Genomic DNA, 20411 nt, shown 5'->3' with positions numbered 1-20411 from the left:
CTTGGGCGGGCATCTAGTTGAGGCAGGCCCGCCCAGTCCAGCCATCAAATCCACCTTGCTGCCAAACCGTAAGGTACCAGCCAAATAGCAAAGCAGAGAAGGAGAGGTATCCATATATCAAACCTGACACAGCATGTAGCCTAGGCGTGTCACCATATCGCGCAACCCATACAAGCGTCTGATTTCCACCCAGACCAAGAATACTTGAAGCTAGCAACCTTTGTTCTCAGCCATTGCCACGCTCTCTCAGTTGAGCTGATTCCAAAACTTGATTGTGGTCAAAGAGGCCCATTGAAAATCACCTAGACCAGACAAGTGCCTCCAGATAACAAGTTCCCCAATTTTTTGTGATATACTTCTGCCCAATTGAAGAAAATTGAGGAAAATGTCCCCGTACAGAAAGAAATGAGAACTAGACTCCTCCTCTAACCCGGACAAAGGACTCTCTTCGCTGTTAGTGACCCGTCTCTGGCATAGATTATCTCGTGTTTAAATTCAATCCCACATCAAATAAGAAGAGTTAACTGTAAACCTCCCCTCCATCATGCCTCCACACCCCCTTATCTTCCCCCCCCCCTAACTGCACAACACCCAAAACTCCCAACAAGTCCTCCAACCACCTCTCCTCCCTACCCGTTAAATTTCTTTGCCAACGAAACTTCCAATTCTAAGACCCATTCAAAAAGTACCCGTCGTAGTGGTTAAAAGTTGTTATTTAAAACACTGAAATCTCTGTCATCTATCAAACTCATATCAAATATGATTGCTTCAATGTAGGATCTCAAGTACACCTATGAGAGCAAAAGTTCATATTTTCCCTCAGAAATTTATTTTTTGTTTTTCATCCTTTGAAAATTGCACGTTTTGTTTTTTCGTCCTTACTGTCAAATTTTCTAAATGGGAATAGACGTCAGCATCATCGGTGATATTTTTTTGTCCTTCAAAAATATTAATTTTTTGTTTTCCGTCCTTCGAAAATACTCAGCCTCTAAGTCCACGTGTAGTTCCGAAAAAATAAAAATAAGGTCTTTTGCAAATGACGAAAAACTTATTTAAGCCATAAAAAATAGTAAGTACAATAGATGTAACTATAGATGATTATGACAAAATGTGGTACCTAAAATGAGTTGGTTCAATAATAAAGACTCATGTACCACTTAAAATTTTGATTTTGTTCTATTGTACGTAGTAATGCAACGTTCCATTCTTAGGCACGTGAGATTTGCGAGTTGTGTTTTATGATTCATCCATCAACCATGGACATCTTACTCGCATCTCCAGCGTCATCATTCGTTTCCACCACTTATCCATTTTTCATTAAAAAATGAATTTAATGAGATAAAGTTAATTGACAAGTAATGTAAAATCTAAAGATGTAGTATTCACCTTGAATAACATGATAATAATTTATTGAACTACTTAATGTAGGGTACCACACAAAAAAAAATTCAAAGTACCACAAAATTTACTTATGAAAAAACATCTGTAGCAAAAAAGCATTTTTCAGTGAAGAAATAATGCATGTAAGTATAACTTTAAAATTAATTTCTTTTAGGCTTAATACATCAGAAGGCCCCTGTAATTGTAAAGGGAATCAAATCCAGGGCCTAGAAAATTTTTGCATCAAATTGGGTCCCTAGAAAATTTTTTTTAATTCAATTAAGGCCAAAGTGTGCCAGCTCTCAATTTTATCCCAGTCAGCATTTCCACGTGGCTTTTATTATTATTTTTTAATTTAAAAAAATAATTAAAAATTATTTTTAATTCCATCTCAGTTAAGTAATCAGAAAAAAAATTAAAAAACTTAATAAATAACCTAATCTAATAATCTAACTAATAAACTAATCTAACCTAATCTAATCCCAAATCTAATAATCTAACCTAATCTAATCTAATAATCTAACCTAAAACAAAGCATCAAATTGAACCCAATCCCAAATTCCCAATTGAACCCTAACACGATTGAGAGAGAGAGCGAAGAACACGACTGAGAGAGAGAGAGCGAAGAACACCTTGATAACATCGAAGAACAACCACCACCATCACGATCGAAGAAGGCAAAGAAAACGAACTCCAACCGAGAGAGCGAAGAAGAAGGTGAAGATCAACAAACTCGAAGAAGCTGGTGCTGTATTTAGAAAGGTCGAACCAGGTATTACGAATATAGTTGTTGATTTGCGTATTAAAATGCTGTCTGGGATGTTCTTACTTCTTGTTGGGGATGAATGGTTGCTTACTTGTTCTTTGTTGGGGATGAATACTTGCTTAGTTGTTATTGGTTTGAATACTTGCTTAGTTGTTATGGGTTTGACTACTTGCTTACTTGCTATGAGTTTGAATACTTACAAGTTAGGTTTTCTTTTGCAGGAATGGCAGAAGGTTTGATCAAAACCAGAATCCACCATAAGGGTCATTTCAGAGGCATACCTTTGAGATATGTTGGGGGAGAGTCCATTGAAATTGATGGGGATGTTGATTTATTCTGTTACTTTTCCATCAAATCTACTGTGAAGGGACTTCTGGGATATCCTGATGATGAGTACAAATTGTGGTGGTCCTCAGAAGTGAATTTAGCAAAGGGCTTGAAGAAGATACTTGATGATAAGGATGCTATGGAAGTTGCTAGGTATGCAATGGATACTGGGGGGGTGGTTGATATATACCTGGAACATACTGTGGAATTGCCTGAAGTTGTTAGGAATGAGATGCCAAAAGAAGATGCTGTGTTGGATGATGAAGATGCTGTGTTTGTGGAAGGGACTGAAGTGGAAGTGATTCCTATGACTCAGGAAGCTCCTACTGTTGCAGTGCCTGAAGTGGAAGTGCCTGAAGTGGAAGTGACTGAAGTGGGAGTGATTCCTATGACTCAGGAAGCTCCTCTTACTGTGCCTGAAGTGGAAGTGAATCCTGCCACTAAAGAAGCAAAGGGAAAATCTCTTGCTGACAGTGATTCTGATGACATTAGGATAGTATACTCTAGTGACAGTGACATTGAATGGAGCGGTGCTAGCAACATAGACAGTGAGGATGAAATCTGTAAAAACCTGGCCAATGATGGGTTTGATGATGTGGATGAACCATTTGATGTACAACAGGATGGTGATGGAAGAGATGATGTGAACAGAAACAGTGGGCCCAACAATGGTGTTCAAGATGGTGATGAAAGTGATAATAATGTTGGTTTCATTCCCTCTGAGGTTGCAGCCCAACATAACATTGATATGGAGTATGAGAGTGATGACCTTCTGAGTGATTATTCTTGTGATGAGGAAGATAATGGTTCCAGGGTCAGATACCAGAGGTTCAGGCAAGAGGACTTTGACAAAGACTATAAGTTCAGACTGGGAATGGAGTTTGCTTCCACAGAAGAGTTTAAGAAAGCTATCCTTGCACACTCTGTGATGAATGGGAAGGCTGTGATATACAAGAAGAATGACAAGAATAGGGTGAGGTTTGCTTGAAAACAAGAAGAATGTAGGTTCATTGCATACTGTGCCAATATAAAAGGGACTTCAACATACAGGATTAAGACACTTAATCCTGATCACACATGTGGAAGAACATTCAAGAATAGGGCAGCAACAGTTAAGTGGATTGCAAAGGTCATTGAGGACAGAATGAGGAACTCTAATGGGGTAATGCAAGTCAAGGAGATTATTCATGAGATGAGGACAAGGTACAGTGTTGGTGTCAGTTGGGGGACTGCTTGGAATGCAAGAAAAATTGCTAAGGAGGCTGTTGAGGGAGATGCCCTAAAGCAGTTCACCTTGATAACATCTTATGCAGCTGAGCTCATGAGGGTGAATCATGAAAACACAGCAGCTATCATTCTGAGATATATTCCCACCACACTTCAGCCTAGATTTGGTTGTTTTTATATGTGTTTGGAGGGATGCAAATCTGCTTTTAAGCTCGCTTGCAGACCATTTATTGGGATTGATGGATGTCACCTCAAAACCAAATATGGTGGCATCCTTCTCATTGCTGTGGGAAGGGACCCAAATGATCAATACTTCCCACTGGCATTTGCAGTGGTTGAAGCTGAGTGCAAAGAATCTTGGAGATGGTTTTTGAACCATTTGATGCGGGATATTGGGGATAATGGTGAGAAAAAATGGGTGTTCATCAGTGATAAGCAAAAGGTAACCTAAATTAACATATTATATTTACAGCCTATATTAAACCCGAGTCATCATGCCTTACTTAACTTACATTACAATCTGATTGTGTTGGCTAGGGGTTGCTACAAGTGTTTGCTGAGGACTTTCCTGGTATAGAGCACCGCTATTGTGTGAGACATTTGTACGCAAACTTCAAGCAGAAGTTTGGTGGAGGAACTGAGGTTAGAGACCTGCTGATGTGGGCATCCAAAGCAACATATAAGGAGCTGTGGGAGGAGAAAATGCAAGAAATCAAAAAAATCAATGAAGCTGCTTACTGGTGGCTGATGGCAATCCCTACAATACATTGGTGCAGGCATGCTTTTTCTTATTTCCCTAAATGTGATGTAACCATGAATAATTTGGCTGAGGCTTTCAACTGTACCATTTTAGTTGCTAGGGACAAACCCCTTATCACAATGTTTGAATGGATTAGGAAGTATTTAATGACCAGATTTGCTACTTTGAGAGAAAAAAGTAAAAAATGGAAGGGTAATGTGATGCCTAAACCTAGGAAGAGGCTAGATAGAGAGATAAAGTATAGTGGTAATTGGGTAGCAACTTGGGTTGCTCAAGGTCTATTCCAAGTTGAGCATGCTGGTTTTGAAGACCAGTTTATAGTTGATATAGATAAGCAATCATGTACCTGCAACTATTGGGAATTAAATGGAATTCCCTGTAGACATGCTGTGGCTTGCTTCAATGATAAGGGTCTTAAGCCTGAGAATTATGTGCATCAATATTACCTTAGAGCAACTTATGAAATTTGCTATGGGCACATGATTTCCCCAATTAATGGTGAGAATAAATGGCCAAAGATGAGTCAAGATGACATCCTTCCTCCTGAGATTAAAAGAGGGCCAGGAAGGCCCAAAAAAGTTAAGGAGAAGGGAACCTGATGAACCAGATAAGAAGAATCCAACCAAATTAAAAAGGGGAGGCAGTTCTTACACATGTGGTAGGTGCCACCAAAAAGGACACAACCAGAGGAAGTGCCCTTTGCCTCCGTCATCTCCACCACTTGATGATGAGCACATTGAAGAAGAGAATGAACCACAAAGAGAGGATCTCTCACAGGTAATAAAATTAAGCCATGTTGCATCTGATTGTGCTTTTGTTGTGTAAAAATGTCTAAGTATGGTCTTTGTTTCTGTACAGGTCTTTGGCTCTATTACATCACAAGATGTGTCTGCTTCTGCTCCATCAACTCAAGAAGCTCCACCACCTCCACTGCTAGTGCAACCTGATTCAAGGGCAAAAAAACAAGCTCCACCACCTGCCACTGGAAAAGCCAAAAAACAACCAACACCATCTCAGCCTGCTGCAGCTGCCATAGCTACAAATCAAGCACCACAACCTCCACCATCTCCAGCTGCAGCTGCCAGAGCTAGACATCAAGCACCACCACCACCTCCAGCATCTCCAGCTGCAGCTGCCAGAGCTAGACATCAAGCACCACAACCACCTCCACCATCTCCAGCTGCAGCTGCTAGGGCAAGACATGAAGGAGAACCTGCTGCTAGATCTGCATCACAACCAAAGAAGCCTGCTGTCCAGCCCTCAAAGCCTGCTGCTCAGCCCACCAAAAAGCCTGCTACTAAGCCCTCCAAGCCTGCTGCTCAGCCCTCAAAGCCTGCAACACAACCCAAGAAACCTGTTGTTGCTGCTCCTAATCAAAGGGGAAAAAAGAGAGGGCCAGACAATGAGATTGGTCATTGGATTCCAGGAGACCAAGGAAAGAAGAGAGTTATCAAAAGGAGAAGATGGATCTGAAGAAAAAGAGGAGCACATGATGCTGCAGGACAACAAAAGATGCTCATATCTGTCTTTTTTTGTAATAGTTATGTTAGATATAGTTATTTAGTGGAACATGGGACCACATCACCAACTATTGTAATGAAATGCTTGGATGACATTACTTTGGCTCCATTACTTTTGTATTAGCTTTATGGCTCACATTTGCTATGTTCAAGACTCACATGTTTTGAGGTTGTGTTTTCTATAACAATTTGGCTTTTGTTTATTAAGCATTTACTTTACAATTATGCATCATGTGCATATACTGCCAAAACAGGGCAGCAAGTATACTTTATTGTGTGCATGAGTTATGGAACATTGCAGGGGAAAACATAACAAAATTGAAGACCATACTTTATGTTCAAAACAACCAGAACACATTGCATTTAATCATGCTGGATGTTGCATTCATTACATAGGACCTTTTGCATTCAATTCAATCCTGGCAAAATACAAAAGCCATACAATGCAGACAAAAGAAGTTCAACTTGGACAACACATAAGAACCTAAGCCCTAAATCCACCACACCCCATTCCTAGAAAAACTTTGACACTGCTACAGCCAAAGTAATGCCTAAAAAGAACAAGAGCACATTAATCTTCAATCCCTCTGTTTCCAGCTTCATCTTCATCATCTCAATTTTGTTGTCCTTCTCATTCATGTCTTCACATAACTTAATAATTGCCCTGTGCACTATTTCCTTAACATCTTCCCTCAAACTAGCAATCCTTTTTTCCATAATGTCATTTATGTCTTCATTCAGATTTGAAGAACCCTGCATACCATCTTCAGCAGCAACACCTTTATCCCATTCGAAAAAACCACAAGTCCCTTTCTCCTGGAACAATTGAAAAGTCAAACATTACAAGCAGAACCACAGCCAATCAGATGAATAATTATACATGAATCAGTAGAGAAGAAATTACCTTCCAATCAGGGCACCTCCAAAATAGCTTTCCTGGGTTATTCTTGGAATTGGATCGGTAGAGAATTACCTCTTTCCCACAGCCACAGGTCTTGCATGAAAGTGAGGGTGAAGGACAAGATGTGGATGAACGACCACTGAGCCTTGGGTTCTTCGATGCTTCGTGGTTCTGAGAATTCATCTCAGTCGACCCAACAAGCTTCGTTCGCTTCTCTTCTTGTCGTTCTTCACCCTTCGCTCAGCTCCTTCCTCCCTCCTGCAACTCTCTCGTTCGTGGAGCTGTCTCTCAATCGTGTTCTTCGTTCTCCTCAGTTAGGGTTCAATTGGGAATTTGGGATTGGGTTCAATTTGATGCTTTGTTTTAGGTTAGATTATTAGATTAGATTAGGTTAGATTATTAGATTTGGGATTAGATTAGGTTAGATTAGTTTATTAGTTAGATTATTAGATTAGGTTATTTATTAAGTTTTTTAATTTTTTTTCTGATTAATTAACTGAGATGGAATTAAAAATAATTTTTAATTATTTTTTAAATTAAAAAATAATAATAAAAGCCACGTGGAAATGCTGACTGGGATAAAATTGAGAGCTGGCACACTTTGGCCTTAATTGAATTAAAAATTTTTTTCTAGGGACCCAATTTGATGCAAAAATTTTCTAGGCCCTGGATTTGATTCCCTTTACAATTACAGGGGTAAGCCTTTCTTTTATGAAAAGTACTCAAATCAAAAAGTTGTTGACATGCTGTATATTCTTCAGCCCCTCCAAGATAGAAGTTCCTAGCTCCACCAGAATGCAAGTATCTTTCAGTTTTCTGATACACCTCAGTGCTAGAGCTTTCTCGCTTGAGCTTATCCATGTTCAATTTATCAGGATTCATGTCTCCTGTTTGATTACTGCCAAGGGCTAAATACCCTGCTTCATCATGGGGGCTCTTCAGTCTCTGTCCTTGTTCTTGGTTCATCCGATAACTTTTTACTTGACCTGTCATTAGATTGTCATTAGACAATTTGGTCTATTGTGCGTAGCCTTACCATGTTTTTTTTTTTTTCCATAAGGGGCTATTTCTAGGATTTGAACCCGTGACCTTAGTCACATGGCAACAATTTTCTTATAGTTGCGCCAATCTGCCCTTCTTTAGTGTGTATAATACTTATGGATAAATGACATGAGCTGAAATCTATCTAGGAGTATTCAAGTTCTTACTGTTGAAGAAAGTGTCAATGCTGCAATGATCCAGTTCACTTGAAAAGTCTGGTAGTGGTATACTGTCAGCATATATTTGGGAGCTGCTGTCTGTTCTTGTTTGTTGTGGGAGATCTAGTGGTTCTCTTAAATGTACAATTGTATTGGAACTCTTTATTCTTGATAGGCCACATGAAAGCTTCTTAAGGAAATACTCCTCATCATTCTTCATTTTCCTGTGATCCAAGTGCATTTTTCATTGATACGAGTTTGTAGTCAAATCATTCTTACAAAAAAAAGGTTTCTCTTTTACAATTTGTATATGGCACATGATGAAGGCACTCATTAAGATTAGAAAAACTAAATAATCATGAAAAGTAGTTTTTTAATAGGTCTTTTAGATGAAGGGGTTCAGCAGAATATGTGTGTTTGGGTAAATTGCTTAATTAATTACGGCATAAACACTTACTTATAAGCTAAAAATTAGTTATAGATCAGCATATGCTCTCATTCATAAGCTAATCTCAACTGCTTATGAAAATAAACTCAAAACAGTTTATTATAAACTATTTACATAAGTTCTTCTAAACACTTGCATAAACGTTTATGCTATAACATAAGCTCTTCGAAACGGGATGAGGGATCTATGTCTATGTTATGACATCTGTTAGCATGCACTTTAAGATAAAAAAGTGAATAGAACTCTTCTTGCAAATTGAAATGAGTGTTCATTCACGTTATACTTAACCAGGATATAAACACACACTATATCATTCTTGCATGTCTAGTTAGTGTATGATTGATATCTATGTTTTTGTTGTCCATGCAAAAGAATGTAGTTCAGATTAGTTTAGTTTCAACTAACCTGTCTAGTATCATCCAAGTGGCTTTTAGATTTGTGGCCGATTTAATTGCAACCGACTTAGGTGAAGATCCCATAGCTAATTCTATAACAAAATTAACCTGAAAATATGAAGCACAATGTTTCATCAGCTAAAAAATCATAATGAAAACTTAACAGTACAGCAAGTATATTTGATGTTTTGTTCTCCATGCTTAGTTAATTCAGTTAACATATCTACAAACTTGCAAGCAGTACTTGATGCATCCTAAATCCTAATGGTCATAAAACCTCATGAAGTAAGAATGAGAAACCAAAATTGAGAAAAAAAGTGTATTAAATATTATTGATAGTACCTTCATTGATCGATATAGTTTATGAATCTGAGCAAGCTCCTCATTTTTCTGATAGTCTTGTTTCTTCCTTGCAGCTTCTGCCTTAATAATCTTCTGGTTTGCTCCAAATGTTAACCTGCTATCCACACTAACTTTGTATCCCACTACAAAAAGAAAACATCTCTATCACTTGACACTAAATACTAAGTGCATTTTGTTTCTAGGATTTGCACATAATCCAAGACATGGTTACTGGAAAGCTAATTCCATGTTTGGGAGCCTTAAAATAAATTCTTACTAACCAGAATAACTTTGAGGTTATATAAATGTTTGGCAATCGATTTAGAAAATTCATTTTAGTTCCATAATTAATTATGCAGAGAAGTTAGAGCTAGTAGAGTGGACATAATTAATTGTGAGATTTCATAACTGACTTCACAACATTATAGAAATCACTTTTCCCATCAAACATAAATAACTTCACTTTTACCATAATCAATTTTATCCAAAACCAATTCTGACCACTTTTACCATGAGGAATGATGATCCGAACACGCACCAAGACTTGTAGCTTCTAGACCATAAGTGATTCTAGAGCATTTCACCGTGAATCCAAACATGTTATAAGGCTGTATGTTTTGATTTCTGTTGAACTCAAGAGCATAAAATTGTTTTTCTCAATTTCTGTAAAATCACCCTGGAAAGACAAAGTTTTCAATGTTCTTACTCAGCCTGTGTCACTTAACACTAGATGCTAAGTAGTCTCATTGTTCTTTGATTTACCATTTTATTTTGTCCAAAATTGCTTTTGAAGGGAAGAATAAATAAAATTCTAAGAAGCTTCCTACAGTTCATGGAAGGTTACTTACAAGGACTGATAACTTGATGCAGAACTGCAACAAGGGTCACCTTATCTCCTGACTTGAGTGATAAGCCCCTCAGAGCCCAATGAAAAACTCTAGTATTGACTTCTCTAGATGATGCATCCTGGATCACTATCACACTCTGTGCTACCATGACAATGATTATGATGGTAAAGCTAAAAACTTTATTTGTCAATGGAAGTTAAAACTTTATTTGTCAATGGAAGTTTTGTGCATTGGAAGTAGTTCCCAAGAATCATGAGTCGGCAGCTTAATATAGTATGTATATGAGTGTGGCTAATAGGGACTAGTTGTTGAAGACAAAGTGTTTTATCAACGCAAGATAATAGGAATAACATGTTTGGATCCACTTCTCTTTCCTCATAATCAATTATTAAACGCGCTACTCACTTAAGTTTCTGCTAAGAATTGATTATGGGTTTAGAATCAATTCTAGAAAAATCTCCAAACATGCACTACATATCTTCCAAAACAGCATTTCTTGAGTATATCTCAGTATCCTAAGTAGCCCTTCAGCATATACTGAAATGTTTACCTTAGAAAATGATGAAACTTAATTGGCTTCAGTGGCTGAGCTGAAGCTCTGATGTTTTGGCAAAATCTAAGCCTATCTATCACAAAAAACACAATTGTCACTCTCTGATTGTCAATGTCTATCAGAAGCAGGACAATATAATTAAATCTTTTTCTGGTTAAGTAATGAAAGCCTTGGGGTATTCACTAAAAAATAAGAAAATTAAACCTTGAGGCCTCATAGCCTTCACATTCCTACTAGTACTATATATTATGTTCTGTGACTAAAACCTAAAATGAAGGCATGAAATATGTATTTTCATAAATAATTTGTGAACTATTTGTTGTTATAGTTTATCATTCAAATTACATCAAACTACTAATCAAATCCAAAATATATTCCGAGTTGGCACTTGACAACACGAACTGAGTGAACAAGGAGAGCTTTTGTATTCGAACCCCACACAGCATATCAGGGGAGAGAGATGAAGAGCTATAACAGTAACTAAATTCTGAATTTATAATAGTTGACAATCGAAGGGTGACCGGATATCAAATAATTTAAAAAAATCAAAATATATTGAATGAAAAGAGAACCTGTATTATATTCAAAATATAAAGATTATTCAAAATTTTAAATAATTACTATTACACTTGGGTTAAAATCAAGACTATTAAAAAAACAAAAGTTAAAACAAGAAATAAATGTACATGTGATGTAACTACTAAACCAACATGTACTACCAAATCTGGGTGGAAAACACAATGCTTGTGATGCAAACTCATTCCCACTCTCACCTTCTTCCTCTCTTCACATTCATGTTCACTCCCTCTTCTTCAATGCTATGAAGAAGCCACCAACACCAACATCACAACCACTTGAAGTTGTTTTTGGTGCCAATGGAGATTCCACTCTCCAGTTACCAGACCTTATCACTGGACCAATTCCAAGACAGGTCTTGTTTTACCTCAAACATGAGGAATTGGAGCTACCCTTTCCCCCGGATTCGTTGTTCCTCTTCCATGGAACAAGGGCTGAGGCCAAAACCCAAGAAAACTGAGTATGTGGATAGAAAAATGCCAGTTTTGGATGATGCCCAGATCATGAAACCATCCACTCCTGGACTCTGTAGTCAGATAGAGAAGTTGGGTTTGTGTAATAGGCATAGGGAGGCAATGGAGCTGTTTGAAATTTTGGAACTTGAAGGTGACTGTGCTGATGTGGGTGCTAGCACATATGATGCTTTGGTGAATGTTTGTGTTGGTTTGAGATCGATTAGAGGTGTTAAGAAGGTGTTCAATTATATGATTAGTAGTGGGTTTGAGCCTGATTTGTATATGATGAACAGGGTTTTGCTTATGCATGTGAAATGTGGTCTCATGCTCGATGCGCGCAAGCTGTTTGGTGATATGCCTGAGAGAGATGTGGTTTCGTGGATGACCGTGATTGGCGGACTTGTGGATTCCGGGGATTACTCTGAAGCTTTCGGGTTGTTTTTGTTCATGTGGGTGGAGTTTAATGATGGCAGGTCTCGTACTTTTGCCACCATGGTTCGGGCGTCGGCTGGGTTGGGTCTTATTCAGGTGGGAAGACAGATTCATTCATGTGCTTTGAAGATGGGAGTGGGGGGAGATAGTTTTGTGGCTTGTGCACTGATTGACATGTATAGCAAGTGTGGTAGCATTGAAGATGCTCAATGTGCGTTTGATCAAATGCCGGAGAAGACAACTGTAGGGTGGAATTCTATTATTGCTGGCTATGCGCTTCATGGTTACAGTGAGGAGGCTCTTAGTATATACCTAGAGATGCGTGATAGTGGTGCTAAAATAGACCATTTCACTATTTCAATAGTGATAAGAATTTGTGTGAGATTGGCATCGTTAGAACATGCGAAACAAGCTCATGCTGCATTAGTTCGTCATGGTTTTGGCTCGGATATAGTGGCAAACACAGCGCTTGTTGACTTCTATAGCAAATGGGGTAGGATGGAAGATGCTCGACATGTTTTTGATCGGATGCATCGCAAGAATGTTATATCTTGGAATGCGTTGATTGCCGGATACGGTAATCATGGTCAGGGAGAACAGGCAATACAAATGTTTGAGCAGATGCTTCGAGAAAGGGTGATTCCCAACCATGTCACTTTTCTTGCTGTCTTATCTGCTTGTAGCTATTCAGGATTATCGGAACGAGGGTGGGAGATTTTTTACTCCATGAGTAGAGATCACAAGGTTAAGCCCCGAGCTATGCATTATGCATGTATGATTGAACTATTAGGGCGAGAGGGCTTATTAGATGAAGCTTTTGCACTAATAAGACGTGCTCCTTTCGAGCCAACCAAAAACATGTGGGTAGCATTGCTGACAGCATGCAGAATGCATGGGAATTTAGAGCTTGGGAAGTTCGCAGCCGAAAAGCTTTACGAAATGGATCCTGGAAAGCTATGTAACTATGTGATGCTTCTGAATATATACAACAGTTCTGGCAAATTGAAGGAAGCTGCTGGTGTTTTACAAACCTTAAAGAGGAAGGGTTTAAGAATGCTTCCAACTTGTACCTGGATTGAAGTCAAGAAACAGCCACATGCATTCCTCTGCGGAGATAAATCTCACACCCAGACAAAAGAAATTTACCAAAAGGTGGATGAAATATTAGATGAGATATCAAGGCATGGTTACATTAAGGAGAATGAAATGCTGCTTCCTGATGTGGATGAAGAGGAACAGCGCCTTCAACAATACCATAGCGAAAAGCTGGCAATAGCTTTCGGTCTTATCAACACTCCAGATTGGACACCTTTGCAGATTACTCAAGGACATCGCGTATGCGGGGATTGCCATAATGCAATCAAACTTATAGCCATGGTCACAGGACGAGAGATTGTGGTGAGAGATGCTAGTAGATTTCACCATTTTAGAAATGCGACTTGTTCTTGTGGCGATTATTGGTGATGGCAAAACTGTGTCATTCAAGACTCAGGGACTTGTAAACAGAGTAGCTAGCTTTTGATAACTGCCCTTCTCCCCTTATTGTCCCCAAACTTAGGTCCACTTTTGAGTAGGATACAATTATATAATTCACTTTGTACTGTTTTATTTCTTGATTTCCCCCCCTAGGAATATGACTGAGCTGAAGTTGTAATAAAAATGTATGAATGAAATGAAAAGATTTATACGGTAGGTAGAAAAGAAGTGTCCAATTTTCTCTTCTGGTTTCAGTTTATTATTTGTTCTTTGCTTATGTTTATTCTAAATCTTTAAGTGGGTGATGCCCAAGTTTTTACTTGCTAAATTCGTTGCACATTTTTGGAATGTACATTTCTCACCTCTCCCGTGTTTACATATGCATTCCCAGGTATGACAAATAATAACACTTGTATCTAGCAAATGACATATACTTGTTGATTTTTCTTCATTTGTGTAATGCTAAAAATGGACTTAATTTCAATATTACAGAGTGATTTGTCAAATCTTAATCTTAATAATATATAAAGCCCATCCACAAAGTGGGCCATACTGATATTTAATTTCCACATGTCACATCTCTATTGGTTGGTTTCTCCTATTTTCCACATGGCCTCAGCTGATTGGTCCAAATCCTTGCATTTTGATTGGTCGAAATCATTGAATCATTAAATAGAAACATCAATAGTACACGGTTTAGGCAATATTAGTACCCGGTTTTGACAATATTAATACCCGATTTTATTACAAATTGCACATGGTTTTGACACAATTAACTTCCTCCACGTTCAGTTAGAAAGTTTTGGAAAATATGATAAATTTTGCCCACATGTTTTTCCTTTTTTATTACTAAGAGATAAGAAAATAAAGCTATTGTGATGTGGTCAAGATTAATCATATGGACTTTTCAAAAAAAAAAGATTAATCATATGGAAATAAAAACCGGCACCGTGTATAATAATCCAAATTATATATTCATCTCCTTAAATATACATCTCCATATGTTAAAGAGGAATATACAATTCAAAATTCAAGTATAATAATAACCGGAAATAAAATTGATTTATTTCTTGCAATTGACTTTCATCTCAAATTTGGAATATACTCATAAATTACGTATGTGTGGAAAAAAATATTTAAGGCCAGCCTATATCAAACAAGAATATCATCTCAGATTTGGAATATACCAATAATTTACAAAATCAATGTTTTGTTTTTTGAAAAAATTAAATTTTTCATTTCAAAAAATCCCGCCTTTCTCATGCTATATAAATCCACAAGCTCTTAACATTTAATCACCATAAAAATACATTGGTCGTACTGTTCATTTTTTCTTCTTCTTCATTATATTTGTTTTGATCATGGAGATGCAAAACTTTGTTGTTCTACATCATATGGGCAAAGTTTATTCTTTACCTTTTTTTAATGAAATGGTATTATATATTTTGTATTGTCTACTTTGATGTTTCATTTACATTCAAGTATCTCTATTGCTCCATTTTTTTTGCATAAGACAAAATTTAATTAAACATCACAAGAAGTTCGTACCTTCTATTCGTCGTAAGGTGTTGTTTTTGCCACATATAAGGTGGTGTTTTGGCCACATACAAGGTGTATTTTCTCAGGTTTCTTTCTAGCTACTGTATGTGAGTTTGCTGCATAATTTTTTAGCATGCCTTTCCATGGTGTATTTTTAATGTTGATCTTTGTTGTTGTAATTGTTGTGGCTATTAACCTCCTCATGGGGTATTTCATGTGTTGTTCCCCCTTTTGTTAATCTTTGGACAGCAGCCACGACATACAGATCCCATACGCAAGAGGCCATCATGATTGGAGCTGCAATAGACCTGCTAGACAGCAATAAACCAGCAAAGAAACCAACAAAAACAGCAGCACTGAAAAGCAGAAGAAAAAACCAACAGCATTGCAGCATATAGATCAGCAAGCATTCCTTTGATACTCCAAAAAATTAGACCAGACCATCAGCTTGAATAATAGGAGAGGAAAGGGAGAAACAAAAAACAAAAAAGCCATGCAAACCAACTCAGATAGCTTATACCAGCAAGCATAACCCCATGAACTCATCGAGCAACTACAAAAACCATACACTTCTACAAATATATGTCACAAATCAAACACATAGTGATCGTTTAGTCCTAATCTAGCAACTACTACTTATTAGGTAGATCTTCTCAATGATCTACTGCATCTAAGAACCTAGAAACTTGCGGAGTATCTGAATTATCTATTGGCAAATACAGTTCTGGAAGAGAAATTTCACTGGGACATTTGTGGATCTGAGAATTTTATGAAGAGGTTAATTTAGATACATTGTTAATATAAAAGTTTTACATTAACTTCTCATCACGTTTTGCTATATGATATGTGCTTAAGTGTGATTGAATGGTTTAGCAAAATATTAAGATTAACGATAAGTTAAAATGACATCCTTTTGTTAATTGGTTGAAGCTGCAAAGGAATGGCCACATTTAGAGCGTGCTTAGTAGAAGTTTGAATAGAACAAATAAAATTGGAGTGAAATTTAAGGATGGACTACATGTAAATTGTAATGTAAGGTCCTTAAAAATTTCATTTCACCCATTTTAAAACATATGCTACCCTTGAATATGTAAACAAGTGCCACTATGAACTTATCAAGATTGTGTCCTGCTTTTGCAAAATATATGATATTAGTCTTTTTTTTGGGTAAGCAAAATATATTAAGTGGAGTACTAGGGATACTCTCAAAACCTAAGAATACAAAGAATAAAAGAAAGAGAAGAAAAAGAACTAAGATTACATATCGCACTACCTAAGAAGCAAAACAGAACAAGACCCATACTGTCCCTATATCAAACCAGCAGATCACTCTAACATACAAAGCAAATGTCAAATGCAAGCCATCCAACCAAGGCCACTGTCTCTCACCACGGCATCCTCAAAACCATAGACCATACATATAATAATCCCCAAATATATTAAATGGAGGGCCAGCTGCAAATAAACCAGCTTCAGACGCATAGGCACAAGCACTGGATAGACAAGTTTAAGATCACAGACAACCCACACAGTATTGAGGAGAAAATTATAAAATTATAAAAATTATAAAAATAAAAAAAGATGATATGCCAGAAAAGGAGAAAAGATGCCAATTTTAAAGACTTTAAATAATAAGATTTTTCTTTATTTAAAGACTAATATTAAACATTTTAGTAATTTCGAAATTAATAATTTAATTGCTTTAAATAATTACCATATATAAAAATATTTTTATAGATTTTTTACCGTTTCCTTTAAGCATTATTAATTATTGTGGTTCAACAAATATTTTATTCACTCTTATAGTTTGACTTAATGTACACAACAACATAAGATGATAGAATCAAAACTGAACTAAATCTCCATAAAATAAATAATTTAAAAATATCTACAATTAAAATACTAACTTATTCCTTTCTTTTAAATTTTGAAAACCTAAACAGAGCTATATTAAAACACCAGACTACACTTCACACACAACACGTATTTTTTTTTTTTGCCTTTCTATTGTTTTAAAATCTGCTCTCTTTCTTCACATGGTTTTTTTTAATAAAATGCCAAATTATAGCAAACAAGGTTGCTATTCCCTGATACAAGAAAAATAAAAACAGGGGGCAGAAAGAATAAAAGGAGCGGATATACAATGTTGCAGACAAAGGTGTCAAACAACTCTACTTGAGAACTGTGGACAAATTCTAGCAGCAGCGTGAATCACATAAATAGAAAGCATCAAACCAAACTGTGCTCTTCACACCACTTTCTGCTTGAGTCCTCAAGGGCTGCGAATCAAGGCATCATAAGCACAATTGGCCTTAATCGGTCCAGAGAAGGGTCCAATAAAGCCTACTGATAGATATCACAGTTGTCACTAGCACTGTCTCATCAATCCTGCATCCTTTATTAATCATTAATATGTTTTTTTAGGTATGTATACAATTGAATTTCATAAAAGAAGACTTCCTTACGCGAACATATTGATTTGGTTGCAAGGAGAAAATAAGTTGAAGACTGAGGACGACATTGACAAAGTCATCTGTGCCGAGCTTCCTGATCCAGTGTTATATCTCAAATTGCACGCTATAGTTTCTAACTTCATGATACATGGACCGTGTGGTAGTGCAAACAAAAAATCACAGAAGGGTAGGTGCACTGAATTCTTTCCAAAGAAATTTCGAAACACCACCACGATTGACGAAGAAGGCTATCTGCAGTATAGAAGAAGGCAAACGGGGATTGTAATCAAGAAAAAAGACATTGAAATTGATAACAGGTATGTAATTTTTTACAAATGTAATATGCATTTCGAGTAAACTAAATTGATACCAATTTGAAAAAACATAACTTCGTGAAAAAATGAAAAATACCTCAGATATGTTATTTATTACAATTGTAATATGTATGCGACATGTTCTACATTTCAGGTATGTTGTGCCTTACAATCTCACGCTCCTTATGAGGTATCAAGCTCACATTAATGTAGAGTATTGTAACAAGTCCAATGCTATAAAATATTTGTTCAAATATATCAACAAAGGCGCAGGCCGAGCAATGCTTGAAATTTCACATAAGGACAACGATGCTCAAGCGAAAGAGCCAGTGGATGAGGTAAAGCAATATTATGATTGTCGTTATCTTTCTCCGTGTGAGGCAGCTTGGAGAACATTTGGCTTTACCATACACAAACGATGGTCGTCTGTGCAAAAACTTAATTTTCATCTTCCAAATGAATATTTGGTATATTATAATGATGACGAAGACGTTGGAGATGTTATAGAAAAGAGTGGTACAAAATCCACAATGTTTATGGCTTTTTGCAGCTAATGAAAAAATACCGAGAATGGCAGGATCTGACATATACTGAATTTCCCAGTAGATTTGTTTATCATAAAAAAGATAGAATCTGTAAACCAAGAAAGAGTGGTTTTAAATTGGCAGACTACAGTATATCCCTCCAGGCATCAGATAGTTATATTACATGATAATCTTACCAACTATGCAAAAGGGTTGTACATCATATAGAAGTATCAGAACAGTGAAGGGAATAACATATGATACTTTTAAGGAAGCATGCGATCAATTGAGATTGCTAACAGATGACAAAGAATATATTTATGCAATTAAAGAAGTCTCTGATTTAGCTTCCAGAGAACAAATGAGAAACTCTTTGTAAGAACGTTGATGATGAATTCAATCTCAAAACCTAATGATGTTTGGGAAGCATGTTGGCTACTCTTATCAGAAGGCATTCTACATCATAGAAGAAAAGAATTTCATAATCCAGGTATGAAAATTTTCAAGTTAAATTATTAAGATTTAAAATGTTGTTATAATAAGTTAATTATTGCTTGGATTTAATTTTATTGAAATTCAAAACTTTAAAAAATCACATTGTGCAATATAATTAATGAATTATATGTGAACAACACAAGTTAAAAATAATTTGTTAATCTTTGTTCTCGACTGTAGGCCTACGAATCACAGATGCTGATTTGAAAAATTTATGTATCATTGAAATTGAGAAGTTGCTCCAAAGAAATGGTAAGTCATTAAATGATTACCTATGTTTGCCAACTCCAGAATATGATGAAGTCCTGTAATTTGACAATAGATTTATTGTCGATGAACTAAACTATGACAAAGATGCATTAAAGGTACAATTTGAAGAGTTTCTTAGTATGGTTACACCTGAGCAAAAGTCTGTATATGAGAGGGTTGTCACATCTGTGTTGTCAAACTCAGGAGGCTTCTACTTTTTATATGGATATGGTGGAACTAGAAAGACTTTTGTGTGAAACACTTTATCAGCGTCACTTAGATCCAAAGGACTAATTGTGCTTATTGTTACTTCCAGTGGCATAGCGTCATTACTCTTACCTGGAGGCAGAACAACTCATTCTAAATTTTGCATTCAATTAGATGCTACAAAGACCTCAACATGTAATATAAAGCAAGGAAGTCTACGAGCAAAGCTTCTACTTGAAACAAGTCTTATTATATGGGATGAAGCTTCAAAGTTGAAAAAGTATTGTTTCTAAGCTCTAAACGTTACACTTCGAGATTTAATGACGTCGAAAAATGAAGACAAAGCCCATAAGCCTTTTGGAGGAAAAGTAGTAATACTTGGAGGTGATTTTAGACAAATACTACCTGTAATAACTAGAGGAAGCAGACATGAAATCGTCGAAGCTACTGTAAACTCTTTCTCATTGTGGAAACATTGCAAAGTTATGAAATTGTCTAAGAACATGCGGCTAGCCGCAGCTGAGACGGCTGATTAAGCAAAAGAAATCAAAGAGTTTGTAGATTGGATTCTTAAAATTGGAAATTGCGACCATCCAGATTCCGGAGCAGGAGAGTACGATGTCCAAATCCCGCCAGATCTGCTCATCTCAATTAGTCCTGACCCATTAATGAAATTGATTAAATATACATATCCTGACCTTTCGCACAGAATGAAAGACCCTCAATTATTTCAAGATAGGGCAATATTGGCCCCTACACTAGAGGCTGTTGAAATGATAAACACTTACATGCTTGGGATGATAGCTACACCAGAACATGAATATCTGAGCTCCGAATCTGCCTTGCGATCTGATGAGGATTCTGAAATCCAAGGTGAGTGGTTTACCACATAATTTTTGAACTACACTAAAAGTTCAGGAATATCAAACCACAAACTTTTATTGAAAGTTGATACTTCAATCATGCTTTTGAGAAATATAGACCAAGCAGCAGATTTATGCAATGGAACCAGGTTAATTGTGGAT

At 36.7% G+C, this 20411-nt stretch overlaps 3 protein-coding genes across 3 annotated transcripts; 1 reads left to right on the top strand and 2 right to left on the bottom strand.

The window, feature by feature from the left end:
* Window positions 1–6219: 6219 nt before the first annotated feature.
* Window positions 6220–7295, bottom strand: LOC130733342 (uncharacterized). The gene is made up of 2 exons (XM_057585488.1): window positions 6885–7295; window positions 6220–6796 (listed from the first exon to the last, which is right to left on the bottom strand). Exons 1-2 carry the CDS (start codon window positions 7062–7064, stop codon window positions 6494–6496), a joined length of 483 nt encoding a protein of 160 aa, XP_057441471.1. The 5' UTR covers window positions 7065–7295; the 3' UTR covers window positions 6220–6493.
* Window positions 7296–7460: 165 nt separating this feature from the next.
* On the bottom strand, window positions 7461–10378 carry LOC130731565 (uncharacterized). Its single transcript, XM_057583851.1, has 5 exons — window positions 10114–10378; window positions 9266–9408; window positions 8934–9031; window positions 8090–8304; window positions 7461–7867 (listed from the first exon to the last, which is right to left on the bottom strand). Exons 1-5 carry the CDS (start codon window positions 10259–10261, stop codon window positions 7512–7514), a joined length of 960 nt encoding a protein of 319 aa, XP_057439834.1. The 5' UTR covers window positions 10262–10378; the 3' UTR covers window positions 7461–7511.
* Window positions 10379–11376: 998 nt separating this feature from the next.
* On the top strand, window positions 11377–13868 carry LOC130733341 (pentatricopeptide repeat-containing protein At5g50390, chloroplastic-like). Its single transcript, XM_057585487.1, has one exon. It carries the CDS (start codon window positions 11542–11544, stop codon window positions 13591–13593), a length of 2052 nt encoding a protein of 683 aa, XP_057441470.1. The 5' UTR covers window positions 11377–11541; the 3' UTR covers window positions 13594–13868.
* Window positions 13869–20411: the final 6543 nt, after the last annotated feature.

This window comes from Lotus japonicus, chromosome 1, assembly GCF_012489685.1.
Source record: "Lotus japonicus ecotype B-129 chromosome 1, LjGifu_v1.2".
NCBI classification, from domain to species: domain Eukaryota; kingdom Viridiplantae; phylum Streptophyta; class Magnoliopsida; order Fabales; family Fabaceae; genus Lotus; species Lotus japonicus.
This window is presented reverse-complemented; position numbering and strand designations above follow the sequence as displayed.